At 45.9% G+C, this 15083-nt stretch overlaps 4 protein-coding genes across 4 annotated transcripts; 2 read left to right on the forward strand and 2 right to left on the reverse strand.

The window, feature by feature from the left end:
• Positions 1-1012: 1012 nt before the first annotated feature.
• On the forward strand, positions 1013-5552 carry AOL_s00109g162 (uncharacterized protein; the record flags this gene model as incomplete). Its single annotated transcript, XM_011126643.1, has 9 exons — positions 1013-1090; positions 1206-1319; positions 1408-1476; positions 1550-2396; positions 2461-2769; positions 2840-3632; positions 3693-4068; positions 4120-5266; positions 5326-5552. The coding sequence occupies 9 exons, from the start codon at positions 1013-1015 to the stop codon at positions 5550-5552; spliced, it is 3960 nt and encodes a 1319-aa protein (XP_011124945.1).
• Positions 5553-5911: 359 nt separating this feature from the next.
• Positions 5912-7755, reverse strand: AOL_s00109g163 (uncharacterized protein; the record flags this gene model as incomplete). Its single annotated transcript, XM_011126644.1, has 7 exons — positions 5912-6167; positions 6238-6532; positions 6625-6890; positions 6978-7135; positions 7195-7235; positions 7355-7435; positions 7563-7755. 7 exons carry the CDS (start codon positions 7753-7755, stop codon positions 5912-5914), a joined length of 1290 nt encoding a protein of 429 aa, XP_011124946.1.
• A 646-nt stretch (positions 7756-8401) lies between these two features.
• Positions 8402-10757, forward strand: AOL_s00109g164 (uncharacterized protein; the record flags this gene model as incomplete). Its single annotated transcript, XM_011126645.1, has 2 exons — positions 8402-8630; positions 8716-10757. The coding sequence occupies 2 exons, from the start codon at positions 8402-8404 to the stop codon at positions 10755-10757; spliced, it is 2271 nt and encodes a 756-aa protein (XP_011124947.1).
• A 423-nt stretch (positions 10758-11180) lies between these two features.
• AOL_s00109g165 (uncharacterized protein) lies at positions 11181-14812 on the reverse strand (the record flags this gene model as incomplete). Its single annotated transcript, XM_011126646.1, has 3 exons — positions 11181-14327; positions 14425-14630; positions 14737-14812. The coding sequence occupies 3 exons, from the start codon at positions 14810-14812 to the stop codon at positions 11181-11183; spliced, it is 3429 nt and encodes a 1142-aa protein (XP_011124948.1).
• Positions 14813-15083: the final 271 nt, after the last annotated feature.

The raw sequence follows: 15083 nt of genomic DNA on the forward strand, positions 1-15083 counted from the left end.
GCTGATCTGATCTGATCTGATCTGGTCAAGAAACCCACTCGGTCTTTTGCTCTATCTTCTTACTTATCTATCTATCTACTTAATATCTATCAATATTATGTGTATACTTGATATAATAGCTACTACTTAAGGGTAAGTACTGGTTAAATTAGATTGTTCTCTAAAACTTACTTAGTATGGCAGGTAGTAGTTTATATTAGTATCCAATTCAAGCTTCAACAAATACTACCTATGAAACATTGAATAGTATATACGCTACACTGCACTGTAAATTAAATGCATGACGCTATAAATACATGACGACGACGACGACGACGACGACGACAACGACAACGACAACGACGGACCTTGGATAGCCTCAATTGCAACCTTCCTCTGTCTCTCTCCTTCTCATACTCTTATAATAGAATATACCTAGAAAGCTACTTACTTACTTAGTACTATATTTAGTACTACGGGTTATGTTATGTTATAATTATAATTATACCTGTACCGTACAGATCTCGTCTATCTAATCAATCAGAATCGAATCCACCCGGCTCGGCAATACTTACCAGCACCACCTGCAGCTGTCGCGTTCACTTTTCACCTACCAAACACCATATTATAATTGCTATTTCCTTACTTACTATAGCTACTACTTACTCACTTACTACTTAAGTACTTCTTATATACCCCCCACAGACAGAGGAGATATCATATCGATAATAGGTACTTACTTAAGTAGATACCTACTTACTTAGGACTACTAGGCCGGTCCCTACATTATCTATCGGGTCTGGACCCCCCCCCCCTCGAGCTCGAACTCGATCGATCTTATCGATTATCGTCGCATATTGCGTCAGCTGTACCACAAGACAGACAGTTCTTCACTTCACTTCACTTCACTTCATACATCCTTCAGGATTCCCCATCGATGCCACTTTACCTTCAATAATGTACTGTCGACTCCGGTGGCTTTCCCCAACCACAAACTAATCATCAATATATCCATTGCATCGTTCAACCTCAGATGCGGGTTCTTCCAGGACGAGTCAAGTCGGATCCCCGATCGCTGGCAGCCGCTGAGTGGGAAGGAGACCACTACATCGTACGTTAAATTAGCATCCGAGATTCTTCCAATAACGACGATGCTACCATCTGTATATCAGTAACTCACCATCTTCTGTCATCCTTGTCGTTATCGTCATTGTTCTTAAATCTAGGCCTATGTCTCAGGGAAAGCTTTGGTTATATCCAGCAACACTCGAGACCTCATCCAAACTTTATATCATGACGAACATCTCCAAGTTTTAGCATTCGACGAGGGCACTGGCAAGGTACCTACCTACTTCATTCATTCTGTTTTCCACTCTTCCTCCTTATTTCTTCTTCCCTATGATCTCTAAACCCCCACAATTTTATTAGATCGCCGTCGCCTTGCCCAGTTGTATCCACGTTTACTCTCCCTCCACCACTTTCAGTAAAACAGCAAAAGTATGTGCGCCTATTCAACCCTATACTTCTCCTGGGAAGGACTGGCTGAGTTGAGGAATTTTTATTCCAGTAGTGGGAGTCTTACGTCCGAATTACCCTTGAAAATCACGACGGCACCGTACATTCGTTATCATGGGGCGCGAACTCGGAGCTATTGGTCGCCGCTGCCGGCCTTCATCTATGGGATGTAAGGACCACCGATGCCCGAGAAATATGGCACAAGGAGCTGGCAAACCCGGTAGATCTGGCATCATTCTCATACGATGCTACTTTCATCGCCTCAACCAGCACATGGAACCGCTTCGTCAAATTGTGGAGAAGGCAGGCGTATGCTCTCGGAGAAGCCGAATTCGATTTCTCCTACCTTCCTCACCCTCACGTCGTCACATCGCTAGTCTGGAAGAAGCCCTTCCATCGAGAAATTGCTGCCGAAAATATTCTCTATACCTTTGCTGCCGATGGGGTTTTCCGAGTCTGGTCGCCTCTTGATCCTCACGAAGTCTATCCGTTTCAACTGTGCACCCTCCTCGACCTTGGAAGCCCCACATATCAACCCGCTTTGGCCCAGCCTCCCCAAGCAGCCCATGGATTCGAACTAGACGCTGTAATCTCCCTCATAGATACGAAGGTCTTTACAGTCGCGACTGAGCAAGCAGTCCTTCATATCGAACAAGATGCAGAATCTAAACAACAACTGCAAAATCTAGTCGACATTGCGAAGAGAAGCTCTGAAGTGCTCCTGATGTTCCATAGTTCCGGTTATCTATCGGCATGGGGCATAGAAAACAGCGGAAGCAAGTCCAAGCGGTCTGTTAATGTTTTCAGTATTGTCCATCAGGTTGAGCTTGATTGGAAATTTGCAACAGATTGTGGTGGGCCGAGAAGTATTTTGACCCTCGCTAGTCAAAAAGCTGCTGCTGGTACGTCAAAATTCACGATTAAGGTTGCTGGGACATATTGGTTGACAAAAAAAAAAAAAAAAAGGCTTAGAGTTGGCTGTTCAGTTTTCCAATGGCGAAATCGGTTGGTTCGACGTTAGCATCGAAGATCTACTTGACCCGACATCCAGCATCTGCCAGCTTAAAGACAGAATAAGTTGGTCTGGGCATTTGGAACCCATTAACCATTTAAAGCGTACGGCAAGAGGTAATTCTTTGCTTTCCTCGTCAAAGGAATGGGAACATGTTCTCTGGCGGCGAACTCTCCAGGACGATATGCCATATCTGGAGAGGCAATCTCTGATCAATATATCTGGGGAAGGAAGAGTTCTCAAAACTCTGATACTACCAAATGGTATGACCCAACCACCCCCTTTAAATATATGCCCTGCCTACACCGTCTTGTTAATAATCTCGATCTGTAGGGTGGTACGTTGTAACTCTTCATCCGGACTCGGTTTGTCTGTGGGATTGCCGGAATGCATCTGCTGTGGAATTATCTAGGTGTCCCATCGAACTCTCAGCAAAACCTTTCTCCTTAATCCTCCTCCCAGAATATGAAACTTTGGAAACTGTCTATCATGTGTTTGTGATCGACAAGTCTCTTCACGGTACGGTTTTTGCAGTAAAGATTCCTCGGCTCCGTCGAAGGAGCAGTATATCGTCAGTCAGATCTCGGCCGGAGCACTCCTATGGCACCATCACAGAACACTCTACTTTCAATTTACCCGCGGATGATGACATAGCTATGTTGGTCCCGGTAGATCCAGTGGGATGGAACTTCACAGTGTCCGATAACCTTGATTCGTTCAACCGTGATGTTGCTGTATCTATAACATCAAAAGGCCTAGTACAATCATGGACAGCGAGAATGAACCCTAACTCGAAAGAGGTCCAATGGTTGCAAACATCTTCACTGGAAACACTTCTTACCGAGCCATCACTTATTGGGGGCAGTAGCATGCATAAAGTTGCAGTTATTGATAATCAAAAAACCTTGCTTACCATCTGGGATACCAGAAACGCTCAACTGGAGCACAAATTCGGGTTTGATGAAGGAGAATACGTTCGAGACCTCGATTGGACTTGTACACCTGACTCCCAAAGTATCCTTGCTGTGGGCTTCGCCCACAAAGTTATTCTTTTTTCACAACTTCGGTATGACTACCTGAACGCGGGCCCCGCCTGGGCTCCATTCCGTGAATTTAACACTATTAGGTATGCCCATTAAATCATATATTCATTGAATATTGCATAATTTTAACTAATCTTCCCCAGCGTGACTCCACATCACATTGGGGATTCTATCTGGCTCTCTGATGGCGCTTTAGTCATCGGTTGTGGGAATCAGTTGTTCATTCACCCGAAGAATATTAGACCTGAAGACGCCGATGATCCGTCCGTTCAGAGTCTTTGGACTCCAGCTGGACACGATTCGCGGATGGAAACAATATTCGACTTAGTTTCCCGATTGAATGGTCCCCTTCCACCTTACCATCCTCAGTTCCTGCAACAGTGCGTTCTCGCTGGGAAGATGAAATTAGCCAAGCAAATTGTCGTAGAACTCGCATATAACACTAAAGACAAGGACATGGCGCAAGAAATCGAAAGTACTTTAGGCATTTCTCCCGAAGATTTTCACAATATTGACGAGGTAATGCTTTCAAAATGATATATCTTCTAGCGCTTACTAATGCTTCGATAGAATGATCTCAACGACGACGGCCCGAGGCTCGTGAACGGATTCTCTCGGCCTGATTTTGACCAAATTCTTTGTTCGGAACTTGTTTCCCAGCTCAAGGAAGTCTCGATACCTTACCTTTCCAGGAAAGAACAAATGTCACTGGCCGGAATTGTCGAGTCCATGTCCGAGGAATGGCTCCATAGGCAGTCCTTAGATGAGTGGGGAGTAAGATACTTGCTCTTCTTCAAGCACTATGCCCTTCAAAAATCCAATTTCTATTCCCGTCCGTCCGGTGTCTCCTTTAGGGAAATCTCCTGGGCCTTCCAAAGTGAGACCCAGGAAATACTGGTGGATTTGGTTACAAAAACATACCAGAACAAAATGCAATGGAGCCAGGCACGGGATGCAGGATTCTTTATGTGGCTGAAAGACCCTACTTCCCTAAAAGTACACTTTGAGACCCTGGCGAGAAACCAGTACATGAGTAAGGAAGAACGGGACCCTGTGGATTGTTCTCTATATTATCTCGCCCTTCGCAAGAAGACAGTTCTCGTCGGATTGTGGAGGATAGCCCATTGGAACAAGGAACAAGGTGCAACTATGAAACTTTTGAGCAACAACTTTGAGGACCCCAAATGGAAAACGATTGCAGCGAAGAATGCTTATGCATTGCTTGGGAAACAACGGTTCGAATACGCAGCCGCGTTCTTCCTTTTAGCGGATCGGCCAAAGGATGCTGTCAACGTCTGTTTCACACAAATGAACGACGTTCAACTCGCCATTGCAATTGCGAGGGTTTATGATGGGGATGAAGGACCAGTCCTGAGGGAATTGCTTGAGGAAAAAGTCCTTCCGCTTGCTGCTAGAGATGGTAATAAATGGCTCGCATCGTGGGCTTTTTGGTTGCTAGATCACAAGGACCTTGCAGTCCGTTCGCTCATGATGCCAATAAATTCCCTGATCACGAAGACAGAATCACCCGGTGTAGGAAAGATCTTCTTAGCTGATGATCCCGCTCTCGTGATACTTTACAAATTGATCCGCGATAAGACGTTGAAGAGCTTGAGGGGTGCTGAGAAGATACCGAAAGGCGCAGAATTCGAATTTGTCCTTCATTGTGCAAGGCTCTACGATCGAATGGGCTGTGACGTCCTCGCCTTGGACCTGGGTATGATTTCTTTCCTCCCTCCTCCCTCACTTTTGTAGTTGGACTAACAACCCCCGTAGTGAAAAACTGGACGTTCTTGGACACTAGTCTCAAGACTAGTGGCCTCCTCGACGTGAGAATGAAATTGAGCAAGAGGAGGAGCTCATACATCGTAAACGATATGGTACACGACTTTAAAATCGAGGATCATCTACCAAAGCAACCCGAGAAAAGCAACCTTGTCAAGCCACCCGCAGTCGCATTTTCTGAGCCTACTATGGACAGTTTTAGCCATTTCGATTTTTAAGCAGCACTTTGGCATAGTTTGAGAATTCCTGGTCAAAATACTTTTTAGGCCACCGGCTTCATCTGTAAATTCTTACTCTTTCGATCTTCATATCAATATCGTTCCTAGTTTTCCTGCTCGAAAATCACCCCATGTCTTGGATTCGGGATTACAAAAGTATGGTGTAAATTGTTCATTCTCCAAAGAAACCGTAGTATTGCTCTATACAGCAAGTCCGCCTCGCCCATCCGGCGCCCACATCTCTAGGACCATAGCCTACGTGACCGCTTATGTTACCGGGTGCCTAGTTCGAATTCCGAAGCTTGGTTTATAATTTACGCTCTTGCTGATAGAGCTGTGCAGTTTATTTTGTTAGGTACTCAGTAGGGATACTTTAGATGGCTTTCTCCGCCCTCCGATATTAACCCCAAATCAATTTGCTTCTCGTTTTCTTGGTCAAGAAAATTCAGCAAGATAGACTTATACTTTTCACTCCCTTTATATTTTGCTACATCATCACCCCATGACCTGATAGCAGAAGCCAACCGACCCGGCACGTACGGTTCTTTGGCGACTTCTGTGACTGGATGGAAGTATGTTCGGATAGTGAAAACTACACCGCCACTTCGTGGAAGTCTATCCCGGAACCAAGTTAACGTTAGGAACATGATGCATTTTCAAATGGTTGGAATGTATCGAGACATACCGTCGGAGAGTCTGTCTTTCAGATCTAAACCAATGGTTTTCAACTACTTTGTCCTTCTCTGCAGTAAACCATCCCACGTGGGGAGAATCTTCAGGCCCTATACTGTGGGACCAGGCTAACCCGTCGTCCACTTGCATAAAATACTGCGGAAACTGTAAATTCTTGAAATCCCTGATAGACAGATTTAAACTTACGTTGTGCCTGATCACCATGTCATCTGGCATAACTCTCTTAAAAAAATTGACCATTCCCCTTTCCAACTTCTCACGAAACTGCGGTACATCGCCACTGGTGTCTGCTCATATACGTGTAATTAGCTTTCACAGTTTTGATTCCGAAGACTTGAAAGCCATGTGGTATAAAGTATAAAACTTAAGAGTGACCTACGAATATCCGAAAGGTTCATGTTGAACTTCTCCTCAAGTTTCCAAAAACCAGGTAGAATTATACTCCCCGATTTCAGATAAGACAGTCCGTCGGAACCTTCAACCATAATAGCAATATCGTCTTGGATCAGTCTCCCAATTGTTCTCATCGGTTCCTCGAGTAATGGACGCTGTGTGATATTAAACGATTCATTGGTGATAATGTTATCGACTCCCACACCGGTTTTCGTAAACATCGACGGATAACGTTTCGGTAAATAATCGCATCTACAAGTATAATTAGCAGGGCACTTTTCTAATATATTGAATTTTCCAAAAAAAAAAAAAAAAGAAGGAAAGAAAATTTGAATATACAGCAACTCTAGTAATTCGATAGCAGCATCTAGGGCCTCTGGCGCTGTTTTGCAGAGGCTGTCTCCACGGGACTCTATTCTTTCTTTCTTAATGGCATGAAATTTAAGATACTCGTTATCTAATTCTATCCAATCGTCGAGATTGCCTTTTCGGAGGCCCTATACGGGAAGAGAGGCTTTAGTACAGTATTATCGAATTTGGTTGAATTCAAACTGACCATAGTGACAAAATATGTCGGACCGTATTTGAACGGACGATCTATTAAAAAGAAAAAGATAAAAAAATTCACAATGTAAGCCAGTTCCAGTTCCAGTTCCAACTTGGAGGCTTGATATATAGCCTCCAACATTGATGTACGTGTACTAGACTTCACATACAGGGCAATGGCTTTGTAGTCTTCACATCCCAGTCAGGGTACGGCGGCGGGTCCGGCGCCTTGAAGTCCATCGGTATCCATTCTAGATTACCCCGCCATCGATTAGATTCCATAGACCAGCTCCTTGGACTTTTTTATTTCATTTTATTTTATATTCATTTTTTTTGGATTATGAAGGTCGAAGGGTTGTTAATTGTATACGAACGTACGTCCAGGGCTTCGTTTGCTTAAGCTTGCAGGTAGCGCTAGCTGTGTCGGAGGCGATGAAGGGTTCGGGGAGACATCCCGCACCGGACCAGATCTCGACGAATATGTTCTGACAAGAATTGTGGCTAGTAGAATAGCAATAACGAGGCATAGAAGAATCGGATCCTCTTCGAACATGGCGGCTGTTGAGCTCATTTTGGCGATGCAAAAACGCTGGAAGTTAACTTTACGATTGTCCAACCTACTTAAAAGTGGTGATATTATTATATATTATATTATTACATGTACAAGCTTCATATTATATACATCTATGTGTTTACGGACACTTTGTGGTATATCTGCCAGACCAATCGGCTATCGTCGCTTTAAATTTAACCTGCAGCTGTCTCTATCGGGGAAGTACAGACATCATATATGGTATAGCTTAACCTCAATGTCAATTACAATGGAATCCTAGTATATACTATGTACGTATAGCTATGATCATGATCATGCAGAGCTTTAGCGTTATATTACACCCTTCGCTCAATGTGAATTGGCATTGGCATTGGCATTGGCACTCCGCTTGCAATGAACATCATGGGATGCATTGTGGGCACCAATGTTAATATTCGTTTTCTGTGCAAACAGTTATAATTATCAAACCTCCCGATTTAACTTATAAAAATTCTATAGACTTCCATCACATCTACACCTTATCTTCACATCTCCATCTTATCTTCACATCCTCTCCCTTCAGAAATCGCGTCGCGTGCAAAATATCAATCAATACATCGATATCGTAAAAAAAACAAAAGTATTCATTCAAGCAGAACGAACATCCACATATTGAGATATCTCAATGGCGGGAACCAGAACGCGAAAGGTTGATGGTGCTCCTGCTACACAATTTCCCGAAGGACGAGCTGGGAAGCGATCCAGGAAGGATTCACCTGGGCAGCCTCCAGGCCTTGAAGGTCAATGCGCCATCCCGTTGAATTCTGGCCCTATTGAGGCGACACCAGCCCACAAGTTCATACAGAGAATGACTTGCCAATCGCTCAAGAAAAATGGCGCGAATATTATCCAGTGTTAGTCGGACTCTCTCTATTATTTCTCAAATTACTGTTACATAGTTTTTAGAGGAAGTGTTAACAAAATTTTGACGATGGCTAGGCCAAAGTTGCATTGAGCGACGTAACGATTCCGGAGGCTGTCGTTTCGCGGGATTCCGAGCCTTCAAGCTTCTCAATCCTGCCGATGATATTGTAGCTGATGTCACTCCATCAGAGGACTCCAAGTTGGATACCAACCGTCCCAGCAAGAAACGCAAATTGAATGGTCATCCTCCACTGCCTCCAGGCTTGGATTACCACAATTACGCGCTGGTCGGTGACAGAAAACGTCATGCCGTCGCAAAGCAGGATGAGAACTGTCTCTTCTCCACTTCTGCTCCCTTGGGGAAGTCCCCAAAACCCTTATCAGACACGGACGCATACATCATGTCCAAAATCACTCCAGCGCTCTGTAAAGCTCTGAAGCGAGAATTACAACATGAAGAACAATCAAAGCATCCAATAATTCGGATCACAGAAGACCCAGCCCAAAGAAGCTTGTGTGATTCCTGCGCTACAACCCTTTTCATCGTCAGCTACGTCTGTCACGTTTGCGGGAGGGAGTATTGCCCCGACTGTTACGATGACTGGACCGAAAGCGGGAACATAAGGTTTGAAACTTGTTCTCGCAACAAGATGCACACAAAGGAGCAGCTGTTGGTTGCAGTTCGGGCCTGCGAGGGGGAGTTGAAGGCGATCGTAGGGGAAATACAATTGTTTCTGGATGGATCAAAACATCCAGAACAATCGCAAATAGGGGGTTTGGACCGTGGTAGCTACCCAGTTCGTGCTCTCCAAGACGATATGTTCGCCCCCGTTTTTGAGTTTACCGCAGAACTCTTCGACGAGGGGGCGTTCAAGGATATCTGGAGTATGCACGGACGTCCAATCATCATTAAAGACTGCCTCGACAGGTTCAACCTTCCATGGGACCCTGAGTATTTCATTAATAACCATGGTCACGAAGACTGTACACTTGTCCAAACTTGCCCACCATTCAAAAACTATGTCACCAAAGTAGCCAGATTCTTCGAGCAATTCGGAAAACCACATGTTACTGGAACTTCAAATCCCAAGGGAGCACCATCTAGTAGCTTCACCGATGAAACATTGAAGTTGAAGGACTGGCCACCAGCCGATAACTTCGCGGACGTCTTTCCCGACCTCATGGTCGATTTCGAGCTTGCACTCCCCGAAGCTGTCGCACAACATGTCAAACATAACGGCGTTTACAACCTCGCCAGTCGATTTCCGGAAGGGTACAACAAACCAGACCTTGGTCCGAAAATGTACAATGCCTTCCCCGCTACTGTTCAGATGGACGGTCGAATAGGTGGCACCACAAACCTTCATCGTGATATCACCGATGCCATCAACTTCATGATGTACGCAACCTCCGTCGATGATGATTTCGACGCCCCCGGTGCGATCTGGGATATATTCCCTATCGGCGCTACGAAGATTATTCGTGACTATCTTGACAAGCAATTCCCTGGTCAACCGACAGACCCTTTTCATCGCCAGAACTGCTATTTATCGCCCGAGGACCTTGAAATCCTCTACACTGAGCACGGCGTCCAGTCTTACAGGATCCTCCAACGCCCTGGCGATGCGGTAATGATCCCTGCAGGGTGCGCACACCAGGTCAGGAACCTTAAGGATTGCATCAAAGTTGCAGTAGATTTCCTAAGTCCCGAGAACGCAGAGATTTGTGAGTATTTACTCCAGGAAAATAGGGCAATTGCACAGAGGGCAAATAGTTCGGTAGCCTTGGCTACTAAAAAGGGAAAGGAGTCGAAGAAGATGAGTAGGGTTAAAAAGGAAGACGTCCTGCAGCTGTGGAAGTGTTTGATGTATTATTACGAGGGGGTTAGAGGACAACTCTGGGCCGTTGATCCTGAAGATTTAGAGAAGGCGAAGAAGGATCGCACGACTAAAAGTGATAGGTTGGATATGGGGAACGTAGCTGGTACGAATACTCCCACAGCCGAGAGTACCCTCTCGGGTGGAGAGAAAACCGACGAAGATGTCCTTGACATCAATCCTCTAGAAACTGGCTCACGAAAGGAAAATAAACCTGATGAAATCATTGTCATCACATAGACTACACTCATACAGCGAGATCTGGGTCTTAGGCGTCCACGGTTGGATTTACATATCGGCGTATATTTGGAGGTTTAAGGAGTTAATTTGGGTATTGTTGCCTGGGTCCATGAAAGTGTTTTAGCGCGTATTCAAAGAATAAAAGAATTGAAGGCTTTATCATTCAATATAATACAGGCTGATGAACAGATACATTCGTGAACTCGTGCATAAGTACCACACAAGTCAGCTCGTTAAAATATCGTCAACCGCACGTTGCGTTCAGGGAGACAGCAAACAAACACCACCAACAAAGGGCACCCCAAAACTCCCGCTAAAAAAACACGAACTAGTACTGGAAATATATAGCTGTGAGGTGTTACGTTATCAAAAATATAGCATAGAGGAACCAAAAATCAGAGGTTAGAAAACCATATCCAACAATCACCGCCCCGGCGAATCGTGTGTCGCAACTGCCGTAGTACTGCCGCCACTCATTTTGAGGTGCGAATCATCAGCCTCGTAGACGTTTGGAAGCTGTTCATTCTCATCCCAATCTATCCTCTTTAAGAGGGCAATAGAAGGCTCATCCTCTTCGTCAACTTCCTTGATCTCCTGTCGTAACCGACTACTAAGCGATTGAGTGAACCGAAGGTCGGCAGGTTTTCCGTACACACTACGTCGGAAAGGCGCAATACTCTTTGAGAACTTGCGAGATGGAGACGACACTGGGGTTGTCGAGACTAGTTTCAGCCTTGTTATAGGGGCTGCCGTATTGCGTGTTTCCAATAAAGCCCGTGCTCGAGCCGCTCTCGCACTAGGGGTTTGAGGTATTCGAGCTACAGTGCTGGGTGGTTGTTGGGTGGCAGCAGTTGAGTTGGAGTTTACCCATTGGCTAACATCTAACATGCTGAGACCTTCAGGGCCAAGGATGGATCTTTCTCCCGCTTCCGATCTTCCGTAGTCCCGGCGGCGGGTGTTAATACGCTGTTCCCGAGCAAGCTGGTCCTCTGCCGCTTCCATTCGCCTATGCTCCTCGATCTGCCTCTCCTCTTCCAAGAAGATCTCCCGGTTCAGCTGATCGTTAATGTTTCGACGGTCGACCCTTTCTTGGGATGCCCAGTACCAAGACCGGATTATAGATTTCCGACGATTGGCATCCGCCCGCTCTCGGAACATGTCGGCCCTAAAAGATTCGAGCTTGCGATGGAATTGTGCGTTCTTCAATTTTTTGAACATGCCACCCAATCTATCTTTCCGAGAAATCTCATTATAGGTTTCCGCAAGATGATATAGGTTACGGACAGATTGAAGTTTCTTCGCCATCGCCTCTAACCCAAATGACATCAACTGGCTCTGCCGAAACTCGGCAGCATGAGACTGGAGCTCTCGGATATCATGCGTCCGTTCCTTCCATTCGACGAGCAGATTTCCAGCTTGAACCTTACAGCCGGACTCAAAAAAGTCATGTGCAGTAACTTTCAAAGCCTCAACGGACTCATGCTTCATTAGCAAGGCGCCGAAAGCCTGCGCCCTGATTCGAAGTGCTCGATTGTGAACAACCTGATTATAGGCATCTTTCCGATGTTGCCGCTTATGCTTGTCCATCGTCTGTTGCCAAACTTTAACCAATTTCTTCGCACCAAGAAAGTAGGCAGCAGACGCAGATACCGTATTCAGCTGATCAACTTTTTCCTTCTCCCCCAGTAGACTTCTGAATGCCGCAGTCAATAGCCGTCTTCTCCTGAATTCATTCGCTTTAGCCTCCGATTCCTGCATTCTGTAGAGCCTCGTCCGAAGGGCCTGGACACCCGCAAGTTTAAGCTTGCTGTGTACCCCCGAGTCTACAAAATCATTTGCGACGGCCTCACAGTCCTTCAGAGTCTGCAAACGACTTCGCCATCCCTGTAACCACTGTCTCCACACGTGGTATTGATAGCATCTATCTGCCAAGGCCGCGCTATATCGATCAAACCATGCACTTAGGTACATTGATTTAACGTAGTTCTCGTGTTCTTTCAGCCTCAACTTAAGCCTCCAAGATCGGAACATCGTTTTAAGCACGTTGATTTTGTTGACATGATCTGCAGCTTTAATCTGCCGTAAACGATTCCTCCACAGCGCGATCAAGGCAGTAGCTTGATTGACATCGTGATTGTCTTGTTGCTGGCGAACTAGTGGGGCGTATCTCGCCTCTCGCCTCCAAGTGAGAACACCCTTGTAGAGCAACATATACCGTCGTTCTTCGTCAGCTTTAGCCGCAATATCCTGAGTCCACACAAGATCACTGTGCCACATGCGAAAATACTTCTTAAGGAGCGAAAAGCAGTATAGATCATCAGCGATTCTCTCGTTTTCCCGAAGTGTCTCGATCCGGCTTTGCAAAAGCTGGACTGCAAACCTTTTGAGACGGAGTTCATTCAACTGCGGAGCTCTTATATTGCAGTATCCATAGAACAAAGTCCAGTAGGCCCGGAACTTGAGGTCGCTGTCGTAGCGCCGTCGGGCAACCTCTTCCATCGCGTGATTCTGGGAAAGCCGCTGCCTCCATTTTCGGACAAAGTTGGCCAGCTGGAACTGTCGAATTTTATCTGTGGTGGACTGTGCATGTGCTTTCCAGGCCCTAAAAACCTTGCGCATCAACATATTACGGTCGATAGTAGCTTTGCGCTGGGCTTTGAATAGTGCCTTCGTCCTCCAGATTTCGACGCAGCGTAGTAGTATAGCTCGCTGCCGCCGTATTGTGACCCTTCTTTCGAGAGATTTCCAATAAACACCCGTGCTCCATACATCCAAAACTTGGGAAGCGAGAACTCGTTGATCCTTACAACAGGCCAAGTCCCACTGTAATTGATGATAATCGGCAACCTTATAGGTGCGCATCCTCCAATGCTTTAATATATCCCCGGCAAAGGTTATCCGTCGACTGTTGAATCTAGCAACGGCCTTCTCAGCTGCTGCGACCAAGCCAGCCTTGCCTCTGATTGGTGGAATGTAAGCTGTCTGCTCAGGGCTTTCAAGCACATCATTTTGATCCTCAAAATCCTCCTGGTTCAAGAAAGATGCCCGAGTAGGGGCGGTCTCCATTTCGTCAGCAGGGCGTAATCCTGCTTCCGAGGTGGTTTCGAAGAGAGATGTCGGGAATGCAAATTCCGCCTTCATCTTCTCAAGTTCTTCCCTCTTGCGCTTCTCCCCGTCAGTTGGTGGGAGTTTCTTTCTTTGAAGAAGGCTCGGGTGTGGACTGCTTCTACCATCTTTGACTCGAATGTTTCCTTTCCTAGATTCCGTATTTCTAGGGGGCAGTGGTAGTTCTTCGTCGCTGTCGTCGTCGTCGTCGTCATAATCATCGTCGGCTTCTTCTTCTTCGGCTTCCACCCCCTCTTCGTCACCTTCGCTGTCATCGTCGTCTAGGTCTCGGACTCGAGGACTAGGGAGTGGTTTGAAGCCATCCCCATATGGGTTTGTTTTGCGACTTCCTTTGAAAGTAATGGTGAACGGACCAACATTCGTGGAAATCTGGCCTGAGGAATAAGATATAGGGTCGTTCATCGGGGAGAGTATAGTTTTGGGAGGAACGTCATAACGCCACATCTAATTGTGTCACGGGATTAGCAAGGTATAGGGCCTTAAAACACAGTTTAAGTGTAGAGCTAATATTGTAATTGGATACTGGAGGCAGGTCGCATACGGAGAGTAGAGTAGCGTATCTGTCGTACCAGGAGGTGCCCTGGACTTCAGCAAGTCGCATAAGAAAACGGAAGCACCTATCATCCAGAGCAGCATCGATTCCTTTCTTCCGGAGAATGGCATCGTAGGCATGAAAGAGCGCATTCCAGGGAGTGGTTTCGGGTATAACGGAGGCGTATGTTACAATTTCACGGAGAAGTTGGATTTCTATACAGACACAAAGGCACAAGAAGGAAGAGTGTCAGAGGTGCAAGACACAGCGACCCCCGAGCAGGGGAGAAGACGATAGCGATGAGGTTGAGGCAGAACACACCTTGGCGGGAGAGTTGAACGCGCGTGGAGAGCGGTCGCTGAACACCGAAGAGTTGGGTCTGGTGGTCGGGAGGCATGGACCACCACTTGTGCCCATCGAGGCAACTGTCGGGACACTGGCGAGTTGTAGTAGTGGAGTGCTTCCTAGGTGCCCATACCAACAACTGACGCTTGCATCATCAGACAATTTCTCTTTCTGTCTCTCTTTCTTTTTTTATCTTTCTATCTCTCTTTCTTTCTTTCTTTCTTTCTTTTTTCTTTCTTTCCACCCTGTCCCTTTTTTCTCTTTTTTTTCTTTTCTTTTTTTGAGGGAGTGGTGATGTTGGGATGGTGGTGGCGACGATGATG

Source organism: Orbilia oligospora (assembly GCF_000225545.1).
Source record: "Orbilia oligospora ATCC 24927 unplaced genomic scaffold scaffold00109, whole genome shotgun sequence".
NCBI lineage: Eukaryota > Fungi > Ascomycota > Orbiliomycetes > Orbiliales > Orbiliaceae > Orbilia > Orbilia oligospora.